Source organism: Emydura macquarii, unplaced genomic scaffold (genome assembly GCF_026122565.2).
Source record: "Emydura macquarii macquarii isolate MOO-44397 ecotype Brisbane River unplaced genomic scaffold, CSIRO-AGI_Emac_v2 contig_2422, whole genome shotgun sequence".
Lineage (NCBI taxonomy): Eukaryota > Metazoa > Chordata > Testudines > Chelidae > Emydura > Emydura macquarii.
Window position 1 is genome coordinate 32,578,264 of NW_027132559.1, and position 12,442 is coordinate 32,590,705.

Here is a 12,442-nt window from a genome sequence, read left to right on the forward strand (position 1 = left end):
GATTTAGAATTTATTCCAGTGCTTTTGAAGCAGATATGACTGGGATAGAATGGAAAGATTGATTTCTAAAATTATCATTGCTGGGCATGAGGTTACAGTGGTCAATTAGTCATTTAGAACTGTAAAGTTGGTGAAGTCTTAGGTTGATTTTTTTTTTTTTAATCTGAATTTTTCTTTCTTCAGTTTGTTAGTATTTTTGTATACTAGTCACAAAACTCCTGTGTTGAATGGAATTTTGGTAACTTTCATTATCTGAAACATTTGAGTTTTCTAAGCATAGATGATAAATTCATATCTGTGTAAAACTACATATAAATTTGCTGTATATTTTTATTTTTCAGGAGCAAAGATGTGAATTATTGCATTCCATAATAGAAAATAAATTGAATACCAGTATAAGTAGATTCTATGATCTTGATCTCCAGCATATTGTAAAAGAAACAGAAGGGTTCATAGCTAGAGATTTTACAATGCTAGTGGATCGTGCCATACACTCCTGTGTTTCTAACAGGGGACCATGCAAAAAAGAAGGTATGTGAGAGTCACCAAATCTCTATTTTATTTTAGTTGTACCATATGGCATGTATTTGCAATAATACAAAAGCAAGACGTTGTAGTAAAACTGTCTCTATGCATTTAAAATGTTTTTAACTGCTATTTAGAAAGTTTTGTTGTCTTTGATATCATATGCACATATTCTTTATTTTTCATCGTAAGTGTAAATACATTTCAACTGGAGTTTGTTTTGTTTCTGGTGTTTTTTTTTCAACAGAATTGAATCTGTCAACCTTAGACTTTCAAAAAGCTTTAAAAGATTTCACTCCTTCATCTCTGAGAAATGTTAACCTACACAAACCTAAGGACTTGGGCTGGGAGAGGATCGGTGGCTTAAAGGATGTACAGCAAATACTCATGGATACCATCCAGTTACCCACAAAGGTATCTTCTTTTAAACCAGGAACAGATGCTTTAGTACTTTTACATGCCATTATGTTTTTGGAACTCTGATTAACAGTTTTATTTTGTGGAAAAGCTACTCTTAGGAAAAAATAGACTCTGCACAGAAATTGCAGCTCTGGTAGAGGGGGGACAAAGGTAGCTTTAAGCCATTTTTGCACCCTCCCTTACCTAAATTGTTCTGAAGGCTTGAGAGGCCTCCAACCTAATATAGGAATCCCACAGGGAGGCTGACCAAATTACAGCAGCCTGTCCTTAGCTGTGTATGGGCCCTAGCACTGCCCAGAAGCACTGCAGTACTGCAGCCTTGAGCTGGATGCATTCCTCCCAACCTCAGGCTTATCTTCTACTCCAGGCCTTATGAGTTGGTCCTTAGAAGGTAACATTACTACAACTGTCTTCTGTAGTACCTGAATTAGAGGACTCCTCCCTTGGCTGGTTTTGGAGCTTTTAGTGCCCCTTGACACTACCCTGGCCCTTTTACCCAATGTAAAAGTGCCAGAGTAGGGATGAGAAACTCACCTTAGAGCTTTTCAAAGAAATGATCAAACACTTTTTTTGTAATAGGCTATTACTGCTGGTGACAATGTGGCTGAAATAAATAATCCCACAAGAATGTCCATATAAACAAACACTCGTCAGAAGCCAGTTATTACAATATGTTACCAAATAATTACTTATTTAAAAATAGATAGTACTCTTGATGACTTTCTGTATTTTCAGTATCCAGGATTATTTGCAAACCTGCCAATACGACAGAGGACAGGAATTTTGTTGTATGGTGCTCCTGGAACGGGAAAAACTCTGTTAGCAGATGTAGTTGCCCGAGAGAGTGGAATGAATTTTATCAGCATCAAGGTAACAAAGTTTTGATTTATTAGATCTTTGTACTAACACAAAAAATCGTGTGTGTGTGTGTGTGTGAGAGAGAGAGAGAGAGAGAGAGAGAGAGAGAGTGTGTGTGTCAAATACCAGATTAAGAAACTCACATTTAAAATGCAGTCATTGACCACAAAGAAACTATTACAACATTTAATTTTTCTGCTGTGAAAAGATACTTACTTAATCAGTAAGGAGGGAGGGAGGGAGATGCTGTAGTTTAGAGGTTACGGCACCCACCTGGGATGCGGGAGACCCAAGATCCAGTTCCCCTGCTCCAATCACTCTTCTGTAATTTATTCACAGCTTCAAGAGTAGAGACTGAAGGATCCCCATATCAGAATATCCCAGAGTTCTGTGGCTGGAGCACTCTCCTGAGAGGTGGGAGACCCCTGTTCAAATCCTTTCTCCCCCTCCATCATAGGGGAAAATTGAACCTGGCTCTCTCACATCTCAAGTAAGTGCTCTAACCCTGGGCTAAAAGTTGTAAGGTGGCCACTGCAATTTTGAATGGGGGCCAATCCAGTAGGCATGCTCAGAAGCCACCAGTGGGTTGGGCCCTGCACACAAGATAGTTAGGCAAATGCCCATTTCTATCTTCCACTGGTTTGTGGATCAGTCTGGGCCTTGGGCAGGAGATAGGTGTCTGGTCACCAGTCCACATGCTCAGAGGCAGAAACTTAGGCACAGAGGGAACTTTTAACCTGAAAATTTAGGCACTGAGTGGGTTTGGTAGGAGTTTGTGAATTGCAATGGAGCCAAAACTGGCACCTAAACCCGAGACTTAGATGCCTGAGTTCTTTTGTGGATCTGGCACTTGCTGTCTAACTATCACCGACTGACTATATGCTGTGGCCACACAATGTTATTTCTGAGTTTTGTTTGTAATTAATTACTAAGTATTTTTTAGAAAATTGTATGTATTCTTAATTTCCTCTTCTTTAAAAAAAGGGTCCTAACTCAGTGGGTAATTCAGCTGGCCAAAATGGTTTAAATGTTTCTTCAAAACACAATCCACAGATGTGTGATACTGTAACACATTTTCCTTTACAGCAGGAAAATTGAGAGTCAATTAGATTAGCACTACCTGGCACAGTTTATGGAGTTTTTTGACTCACTTGGGAACAACTGCTTGCCCGTTACTTTGAAATTCTCTAGTGCTAGCACAAATAACCCACCTTGTTAATATATTCCACAGCAATATGGAATTGAGAAAAAACACAACTCATGCGTTTTCTCATTTTGCTTTTGTACAGGGACCTGAGCTCCTCAGTAAATATATTGGAGCAAGTGAGCAAGCTGTTCGAGATGTCTTTAACAGGTCGGTCCTCTAAGAATAAATGTTGTAAATAGATTCCATTTTCATGGCTGATGCTAAAAATAATTATTTGAATTTCTTTGTCAGCAGTCTCGAGGAGCAGCTTAATGGGTGTTGATCGTTAGGTCTGAAATAGCCAGACCTGCTGAAACCACATGTTTAAATCCTGGCAGGGTTAACTTAACCTTCATTCTTCCAAGGTTGATAAATTGAGTTCCAGGCAATTTATTGTGTAGGTGGCCTTCGGGTAAGACTTTTTACAAATGGAAACCTTGTCTGCATGTATTGACATTAAAGTTTCCATAGTATTTTAACACCATGATTGTGAACTTCAGAAGGAAATAGTCATATGTACAAAATAAAGTATAAAATATTAATGGTAGTTAACTGGAAATCCTGTTCTTCAAAGAGGCTTATTTCCACAGGAAACTGTAAGAGTTGCTGCCTTCTATAATTAAATATAACTAACTTGGGACATGTTTACATTGGGTTGCCAATCTACAGCCTGTGGGCGATACACAGCCCACGAGAGCATTTCATAAGGCCCGCGACCTGTTTCAACCCAATATACTAACGGCTGATTCTTTAGCGTTTTGTTGTCATGTTTACATCATTTAGTTTACACAAAAGTATAAGTAGGTTGTTTCTATTTATGGTATTGTCTATCTAAATACATACAAAACAAGCTTAACTTAAAATATAAATGAATACAGGCAACTTTAAATCTTATTAAAATAAGATTTATTAAAATCTTATTAAAATAAAAAATTATTAAAATCAAATTAAAATTTGGTCCGCACAAGGTTGTACTTAGGTTTATATGACCCTCCTGTGTAATAAGGTTGGGCACTGCTGGTCTACATTACCATGAATTCAGAGTTCAACTGGGGTGTAAATCCACCTTGCAACAGCCTGCTATGGTGTAACAGTTCATGCATAAACAGTTCATTAGAGCACTTTGATCTAGTCTTCTTTGAAATAGGACAAGATTAAAGCGCATTAGTGGACTATTAATGCGCATCAGCAGGGTCCACATGAACAGTTAGACTATGGCAGACTAGTGCAGGTGAGATTCACACAGCAGCTTGCTGTAAACTAAATGTTTGTGTAAACAAGCTCTTAGTGTCCTTATGGGACATGCTGCTGCACCTCAGAAGTTCCCTATTATGCTTCAAAGTGGGCTAGATCAAACCCTACAGACGTTTTAGTTCATGGCAGTAGGCGCCACACTGACATTTACTGCTTAGCAAGCTTGAGCAGGGTAGATTTACATACCAGCTTGCTACAATAAGTGTTTTGTGTAGATAAGTCCTTACAGACCAAACAGCACACACATTTCTAAGCAGATTTATTTTACTTAACTCAAATCTAAGCAGAATTGAAGGATTGTATTTTTGTTCCAGAGCACAGGCAGCCAAACCTTGTATTGTTTTCTTTGATGAGTTTGATTCCATTGCCCCTCGCCGAGGTCATGATAATACTGGAGTGACAGACCGAGTGGTTAACCAACTGCTGACTCAGCTGGATGGAGTAGAAGGCTTACAAGGTAATAATTTAGCTGTCTTTTTCTTTTCTTTTTTTAAAGGCTTGAGTTCAGCACATTAATGATGTTCTCTCATTTTTTCAAAGGGGTTTTTGTGTTGGCTGCTACTAGTCGTCCTGATTTGATTGACCCTGCTCTGTTGAGGCCGGGTCGACTGGATAAATGCCTGTACTGTCCTCCTCCTGATCAGGTAAAGAAACTATATACTACACCATATATGAAAAGAAAAAAATCAGAATAATGGGCCAGATTCTCCACTGCCTTGTACTTTGTGTAGTTATCTACACCTTAAAAAAGTGGACTTGATTCACCATTGCATCACTTCAGTTTTACACCTGTGTAACTCCACTGATTTCTATGGAATTGCATTGGTGTAAAACTGGAGTAGCGCAGGGTGGATCAGCTGCAATGAGTGTAAAGTAGATATAAAACATGATCAGAATCAAAATGATGGAGTTGTACACCCACTTTGCACAGTATAACTGAGTGACTATGCAATGTTCAAGCAGTGGAGAATCAGGCCCAGTATTCCTAGGTCTTGTGTTTGTAGAAAGAACGTAATCCTTCAGATGTTTGTAATCCCATGTAGTAGACAGCCATATTTAATTTGACTTGACTAGCAGTGTCAATGTTTTTTTTTACTCCACATACTCTTCCATTGTTTTCCACAGATTTAGGACCAATCATGATCTTGTGGACAAAGCCCATATAAAAAGGGCTTTGCCTACAGGAAATACATAGGGGCTGGGATTGGGGAGATTGAAATTTGTCCTTTCCACCTGCAAGCAGAGTCCAGGTCACCATTTCACCTGCTGTTGCAGGGCATAGTGAGTAGCATATATGGCCTTTTGCTTCCCCATACAGATTAGTGACCCAGTGGATCTGCTCTTTTCATGGAACCCTGGACTGTGTTCATTCCCACCCTTTGCCTCCCATTTTCCTGAGCCAGGTAGGCATAGAATCCAGCTGTTTGGGCTCTCCATTACCTGGCTTCCATGCAATGGAAACTTATTTCATTTGCATTTGGACCATTGTGTACACATAGGAGCTGATCCAACACTTACTGATGTAAATGGAAGGACTCAGTAACTTCATTGGGTTTTGGATCAGACCAGTAGAGACTGCAGGATTTGTTCCTTTGATTGCCCCTAATTATAACAGAATATTCATTAGCAATTTACATGGCAAGTTTAACAGATATTGTCCTATTTCATTCTCCTATGCACAAAGACATGCACTAAGAACGCAAACATACACTTCCTTTGTCTGGACTCTTATCTTCTGATGTTTAGAAAGGGGAAAACTAGTAAAAAGGCAAATCCAATTATATTTACAAAATGTGCATGAGAATTCAGCTTTAATGGTGTATTTAAAAATCTTGAATATTGATTATATATTAATTAATATAATAGAATGTGCTTAGAGAATTCATGGCTCACTGGATATTTTGTTTGGCAGTATTTTTCTTAGAAAATTGATGTGAAAGTAGTAATAAGAAGCATATGCTTGTCTTTGAAAATAGATTGTTGCAGTTTGTCCCTATATATACTATTTTAAGAGTATCCCCTTTCAGTACATATATTTTCTGCAGATTAGTTTAGCCTCTTGGGAAGATTCTTAAGAGACTTACTGTCAAACTGCTGAATAGCAGTTAGAAGCAGGAAACAGATTACTTTATATACAATCTTTTTTTTTTTTTTTTTTTTTCTTTTTAGACTTCTCGTTTTGAAATCTTAAAAGCCCTCAGTCATTCTCTGCCTCTGGCAAATGATGTGGACTTTCAGCATTTGGCAGCAAAAACAGAGCACTTCACAGGCGCTGACCTCAAAGCTTTACTGTACAATGCCCAGTTAGAGGCAATACACGCTAGTGTGGGTTCAAGTTTACCACAAGTAAGTGCACTGCGATTTAAAGTATTTCCTTAATCGCTGTATTTTGTTACGAATATATTTTGAATAGGTTGACTTTACCCAAAATAGATTTCTGCCACTTTTGACAAAATTGTATTTAAATAAAATGTTTTTTTTCCTATAATTTCTGTGCTCTGTAAACTCTGACACATGATTTAAATCTTATTCTATATTTGTCGCTTATTAAAATTGTAATAATAATTTTTCCCTCTGACAAAATTAGTTTAATTTTTGGTATATTTTTGCAATTTTAAAAAAATGTTAAATTGATGTATTTTGATCTGAGCCCATGAGAGGAGTGACAAGATAGAACACTGCAGCCCCTCACATGAGAGTGTCCATAGGGTCAGTGAGCATTTTTCCAACATTAGGGTATTGAATGCAGTTGATGTACCTAATAATATCAGCATGGACACCTGATAATTCTTCGTCATGCAGTGTCCCCTCTGGGTGTTCAACTTCAGGTGTGCTCACTTTTTTTAATCACAGTATTTTGGTAGTGGTGCCTGTTCGGCCCACACATGCATCATATACTTCCTCATGCCCTACTCCGAAACTATATAGAGGTGCACAGGCAAACCACTCTCAGTTCCTTCACAACAGCATTAGCCTGAGATGGAGCATTAGTGTGCCTTCCTTTCAAAGTTGCTTAGCCTAGTTACTCTTCTTTAGTTTATTGTTTTTTCTTTAGGCATTTTATTTACATTCTATTTAGGAATTTAGAGTGACTTTCGATCCCTTTCCTCATTGGGAAGAGGGACATTCCCCTGTTAGATTCTGTTGCATTGGGGTATGCCAGCCTCTCTGGGCTTCAAGTGGTGCATTTCTTGCTTGAAGACCATTCTGGTCACCAATGGGCATTCCCTTTGTATCCATTGTTTAGAAGAATTTCATATCCCACAAAAGAGCTCCATCTGCTCCACTGTTAAGGACAGGGTGAGAAAAAATCGGGAGCTAAAACTGAAACTCTTAATGATGAAGCATTCCCTCTGAACCAGCCTCAGCTCCAGGCCCAGAGACCCCCCTGGACATTGGTTGCTGAACACGGTGCCCTGTCAACATTAGCACATTCACTTAGGTCTACCGAAGGTAAATCCACAGAGAAAACCCATAGAAAATGGAATCGTTCTCCACAGAAAGAGTCCACCTCAAAAATACCTCTGTACTCATGGATCAAGACTGCTGTGGAGACTTCATGTCCCATTCTGAGTGCAGCTGAGGCACCGGGTGCTCTCGGTATTAATCCTGTGCCTGAGGCTCCAAGCTAAGCAGAGAAAAAGGCCAGCAAGCATGCCTCAGCACCAAAACCTTCGATGCCGCACAAGCAGAACACTGTATCAGCAGAGCATTCCACTTCTAAGACAACAGTACCCACAACTCCTTTGGTTCCGTCTGCATCTAAGTCAGCCACTAAGACAGCCTCGGTACTGGGAAGATGCCATGCCTCTCATACGGTCTTGGCATCCCCTAAGACAGCCTCATCAGTACCATCTACTTTGACCAAAGTGGACTTGCCAGAGCAGCATATACCCTCAATATTGACAGCAGAATGGGGCCCTGCTCTTCAAACCCCTTCCACACCACCACCACCCTACCACACCCCCCATAGCACAGGAGTTCAGATTCTTGAAAAAGATGCATTTTGCAGGAGCCAAGTCTTCCTTTTTAGTCAGTACTGCGAGGTTATCAGTACCAAGACAAGCACAGTCACCAAGGTGGGACCTTTCCCTGGTGCTGCTTGACTCTCCAACATCTTTAGAAAGTGCTGAGGCTCCCCCGCTTGAAGAGCAGGAATTTTCCTGATTCAAATATTTTTATCCAGGATTCCCTGATACTTCAGACAAGAGATTCCTTCCTGACACTTTGGACAAGAGGGGGTTTGCACAAAAGATGGGCTTGTGTTCCCCATACCTGGTTCAAGCACCAGTGAATGCCACTCCTGATGCCTTTTGAACCACCCCATTGGTCATACTGGGATCCTTGGGCTGTGTATTGTCCACAGTTTTCCCATGCCACGAGTCTCTTGTGAGGAATACAAAGAGAGATGCTCCCCTACTCCAATTGCTTCTCTTTCATTATCTCAGGAACAAGAATCCTTTGAGGAGCAGGAGACCAGGGCAGATAAAGAGGTTACTCCTCAAACAAATATTTCTTCATTTTTCCCAAATGAAGCAGTTACCGACTGTGGCTGATGACTTCACATACTTCCAAGAGTTAATGAAGCACATTGATGGATTCCCTCTAGATTCCCTTGGGAGAGGTCAGAGAGTCACAGCATAAGCTCTTGGACATCTTCCAGTGGACTCCCTTTACCTGAATTGCCCTGCCTATTAATGAGGCTCTGTTGGATCTTGCCAAATCCATCTGTCAGACCCCTGCAATGATTCTACCAACGTGTAAACAGGCCAATAAGAAATATTATGTCCCAACTAAAGACTGAATTTCTCTTCACCCGTCCAACACTGAACTCCCTGATTGTGGAGTCCGTGAACAAATGTGGCCAACAACATCATGTGAAGGCCACACCAAAAACACCGTGATCTATTCAGCAGAAAGACCTACTCATCCACAACTGTTCAATTTAGGATCGCAAACTGTCAAGCTTTCATGACTAAATACAATCGTTCAAATAATGCCAAATCCACCAACTTTTATTGAGCATCTGCCAGCTGATCAGCGTGACCAGTTTCAGGCTGCTATTAACGAGAGTCAGCTGTTGTTTAGAACTTCACTACAGGCCTCTTTGTACGCAGCCTACACTGCTGCTCGATGCATCTCTATGCAGCGGGCTTCCCCTCTGGATTCCATTCTGATGACTTCAAATGGTTTGCTGAGTCCACTGATGATTCACTGAATACCTGTAAGGATTCCAGAGTCATTGCAGTGCCTTGGGATTTACACATCTACAAACGAACGAAAATTTAGAAGATCCCAAACTGCTCAAAGATCCCGTTCCACTTCATTCTCAGGATTGGAGAGATCATATAAACCACCTAGGAAAAAGTTGAGGATCCCAAGGAAGAGACCACCTGCTCCCTCTGCATCTGCTACTGAAACATCATCATCTTCATCATCTAAGCATCAGTTTTAACGGGCTGGTTAAGGGCCCAGACTCATCCCTCAACACTGAGCTGCAGGTACACCATTATACCCACCTTCCACCCTTTGGAAACTGTCTCCCCCACTTTCTTACCGCGTGGGAGAGAATCACATCAAACAAATGGGTCCTGCATGTTATAAGATCGGGGTATACTATCCATTTTATTTCCCTCCCCTATACCCATTCCCCATTTCCCCCTTCCCCATCCCTCTTCAGGGATCCCACTCACAAATACTTCTTAAAGCAAACAGTGGGTCTGCAAATGGATGCTGTAGAACCAGTTCCTATTCTGCACAGAGGGAAGGGGTTTTATTCCAGCTACTTCTGGTCCTGAAAAATAATGGAGAATGGCAATCAATTTTGGATCGAAGACTCCTAAACAACTTTGTCAAGTCTCAAAAATTCAGGATGGTGTCTTCTACAGCTATAATTCCATCATTTCAACCAGAGGATTGGTTTTTGGCCCTCAACCTTATTTTTATATTGCAACTCAGACTCACCCATCTCATAAAGATTTGAAATAGAGCAGAAAGTAGCCACATTGTCAAAATCAAGTAATGCTTTCTTGAGGAAAAGGCATACACAAACCTCTTTAAAATTTAGCAGCATCTTTCCCTCTTAATAGAAACATTTGACAAACTCCATTAATAATGGGCCTGTTACTTTACAGCAGTCCTTCACCAGCCAGAAAGAATATGGTCCAAGATAGGTTGTGTTTGAAGTTCTGTTAACATCTCCAGATGCTTAGTGAGTGACACAGATCGTAAAACTATGAAATAAGACATATGTCTCCTCAAATTATTGCTCTTCTACCATAGAAGCAAAAAGTTCCAGCTAAATCTGAAGAATGTTCTCTGCAAAATATTTAGAAATTTCCTCACAGTGGAGGAGGATTTGCTAGAATCAGCAACCAAGCAGAAACAACCCAAATTAAATAGTTTATTAAATATCAGTTTTTAAATGAAATAGCAAATTGCTGTTACATATGAATTAATTAAAGTCTCTGGCAATGGTTCTCATTTTGTTCTTGTTTTGTCCTAGGATATCGGTTCTAGTTCTGACAGTGACCTGAGCCTCTCTTCTATGGTGTTCTTAAACCATAGCAGTGGTTCAGATGATTCAGCAGGGGATGTAGAAGGAGGACTGGAGCAGTCTCTTATTTCCCTAGAGATGTCTGAGTTGTTTCCTGAAGATTCAAGGTCCAATGTTTATCGTCTTTACTTCGGAAGCTCCTATGAATCAGAGCTAGGAAATGGCACTCCTTCAGAACTGGTAATTTGTCTCTTTTTCCATAATTGACATTTATGCTAAACTTTTGAGGGGGAGAGGAATATAAAAATATACAAATTAGGATATTTTGTGTTTGAAAACAGATACTGTGAATTTAAAAGACAGGAATGGTTACAGTGCTTTAACCCTCAAACCTCCCCATGCCATCTTCTCTCATCATCTCCCAAGGGGATAGAGGGAGGTTCACTAACACAATATGATAGTGATTTCTCTGCAGTTTGACAAAGTCTTAGACCAAGATATGTTCTAATTAAATAAACTACATCCTAACTAGTATTGTTTTTTTGGTTTTGTTTTTTGAAGTAAACTACCTGTTTCTTTCCCCAAAGATTCTCCCAAAGTAATTGAGACTAAATAGTACCATATTACAGAACCATTTCAGTCAGCAGACAGTGCTAGAGAGCCAAGTCATAACCAAAATGTTGAGAATGCGGTAGTGTCCAATAAGCTGTTCCATCAGTGCACTACTTTTGGCTAAATAGGTTGCTTCCGTGGAGTAAGAAAATCTTAGCTGCAGTCATTGATTGGTCTTAAGAACCAGAACTTCTATAGTTTTGTTGCCATCCCTGTCAAACATGTCACCTAAGGAATTGATTCCTTTATCCCTTTATCTGTGCAAGACTCAGGATTTCACCATGATGGGTAACTTATTTTGTTAATGCTGATCACTGATGTCATATACTCACGGGCTTGTTTGTTATGATTCACATGTCAGACACACACCAACAGGTTCAACTTGTGGTGAAAATCAAAGAATAAAAATTGTAAAAGCACCAAGAATATATTTAAGAACTGATGTGATGCAGTGAACAGATGAAAAAATAAATTTAATTTTTTGAAACAGGTTCTGGCATCCTTAAAACTAAGCATAGTCAGTGAAATGTTCCATGGATTTATAAAAAATATTTTAAATCCTGATAAATTATTTTTAGGCTAAAGCACCTCTTACTGATAAGAGAAAAATATGATTTTTATCTTCAAATTGGCTCTAGGTAATAGGAGGTCTTCTAAAAGTCCTATTAGAGGTCTTTGTACAGAAAATAGATATTAATCATTTTGAAGAAAGCTTGGTAATTTGAAACTGTATTTGTCTAGTGAGATGTAACTGCCTGTTGTCAAGCTGGCTAACTGTTTAGCCTAACTGGCTTTCAAATCCAATTAAATCATTTAGAGACATAATTCAGATAGTCACTTCTTCCCAACACATTTAACTAGATTTTCAGGTAAGACATGGTTCTTTGGCAGCTCTTTGCTTCCATTCATTCAAGGTCACGTGAGGTATAATTTTAATTATGTTACCATAGAAGTAATAATATAATCTTATAACAAAGCTTGGCCAATAATATTCAAAGATGTTTTCTCTATTTTTATCCTCCGTGAATACATTTTGTTCATACTTATTGAAATCATAAACACCCTCAAAATAACTTAGTTCAGTTTACCAT

At 39.3% G+C, this 12,442-nt stretch overlaps 1 protein-coding gene across 1 annotated transcript in view; it reads left to right on the forward strand.

Annotated features, from left to right (window-relative positions):
- The window catches only part of PEX1 (peroxisomal biogenesis factor 1), a 57,267-nt gene that overhangs the window by 37,338 nt on the left and 7,487 nt on the right, over positions 1–12,442 (forward strand). Inside the window, exons 14-21 of the mRNA XM_067562202.1 lie at positions 342–531; positions 773–939; positions 1,681–1,815; positions 3,093–3,157; positions 4,558–4,700; positions 4,784–4,887; positions 6,413–6,589; positions 10,749–10,979. Coding sequence (XP_067418303.1) covers positions 342–531; positions 773–939; positions 1,681–1,815; positions 3,093–3,157; positions 4,558–4,700; positions 4,784–4,887; positions 6,413–6,589; positions 10,749–10,979 — 1,212 coding nt within the window. The remainder of the gene's footprint in view (positions 1–341; positions 532–772; positions 940–1,680; positions 1,816–3,092; positions 3,158–4,557; positions 4,701–4,783; positions 4,888–6,412; positions 6,590–10,748; positions 10,980–12,442) is intronic.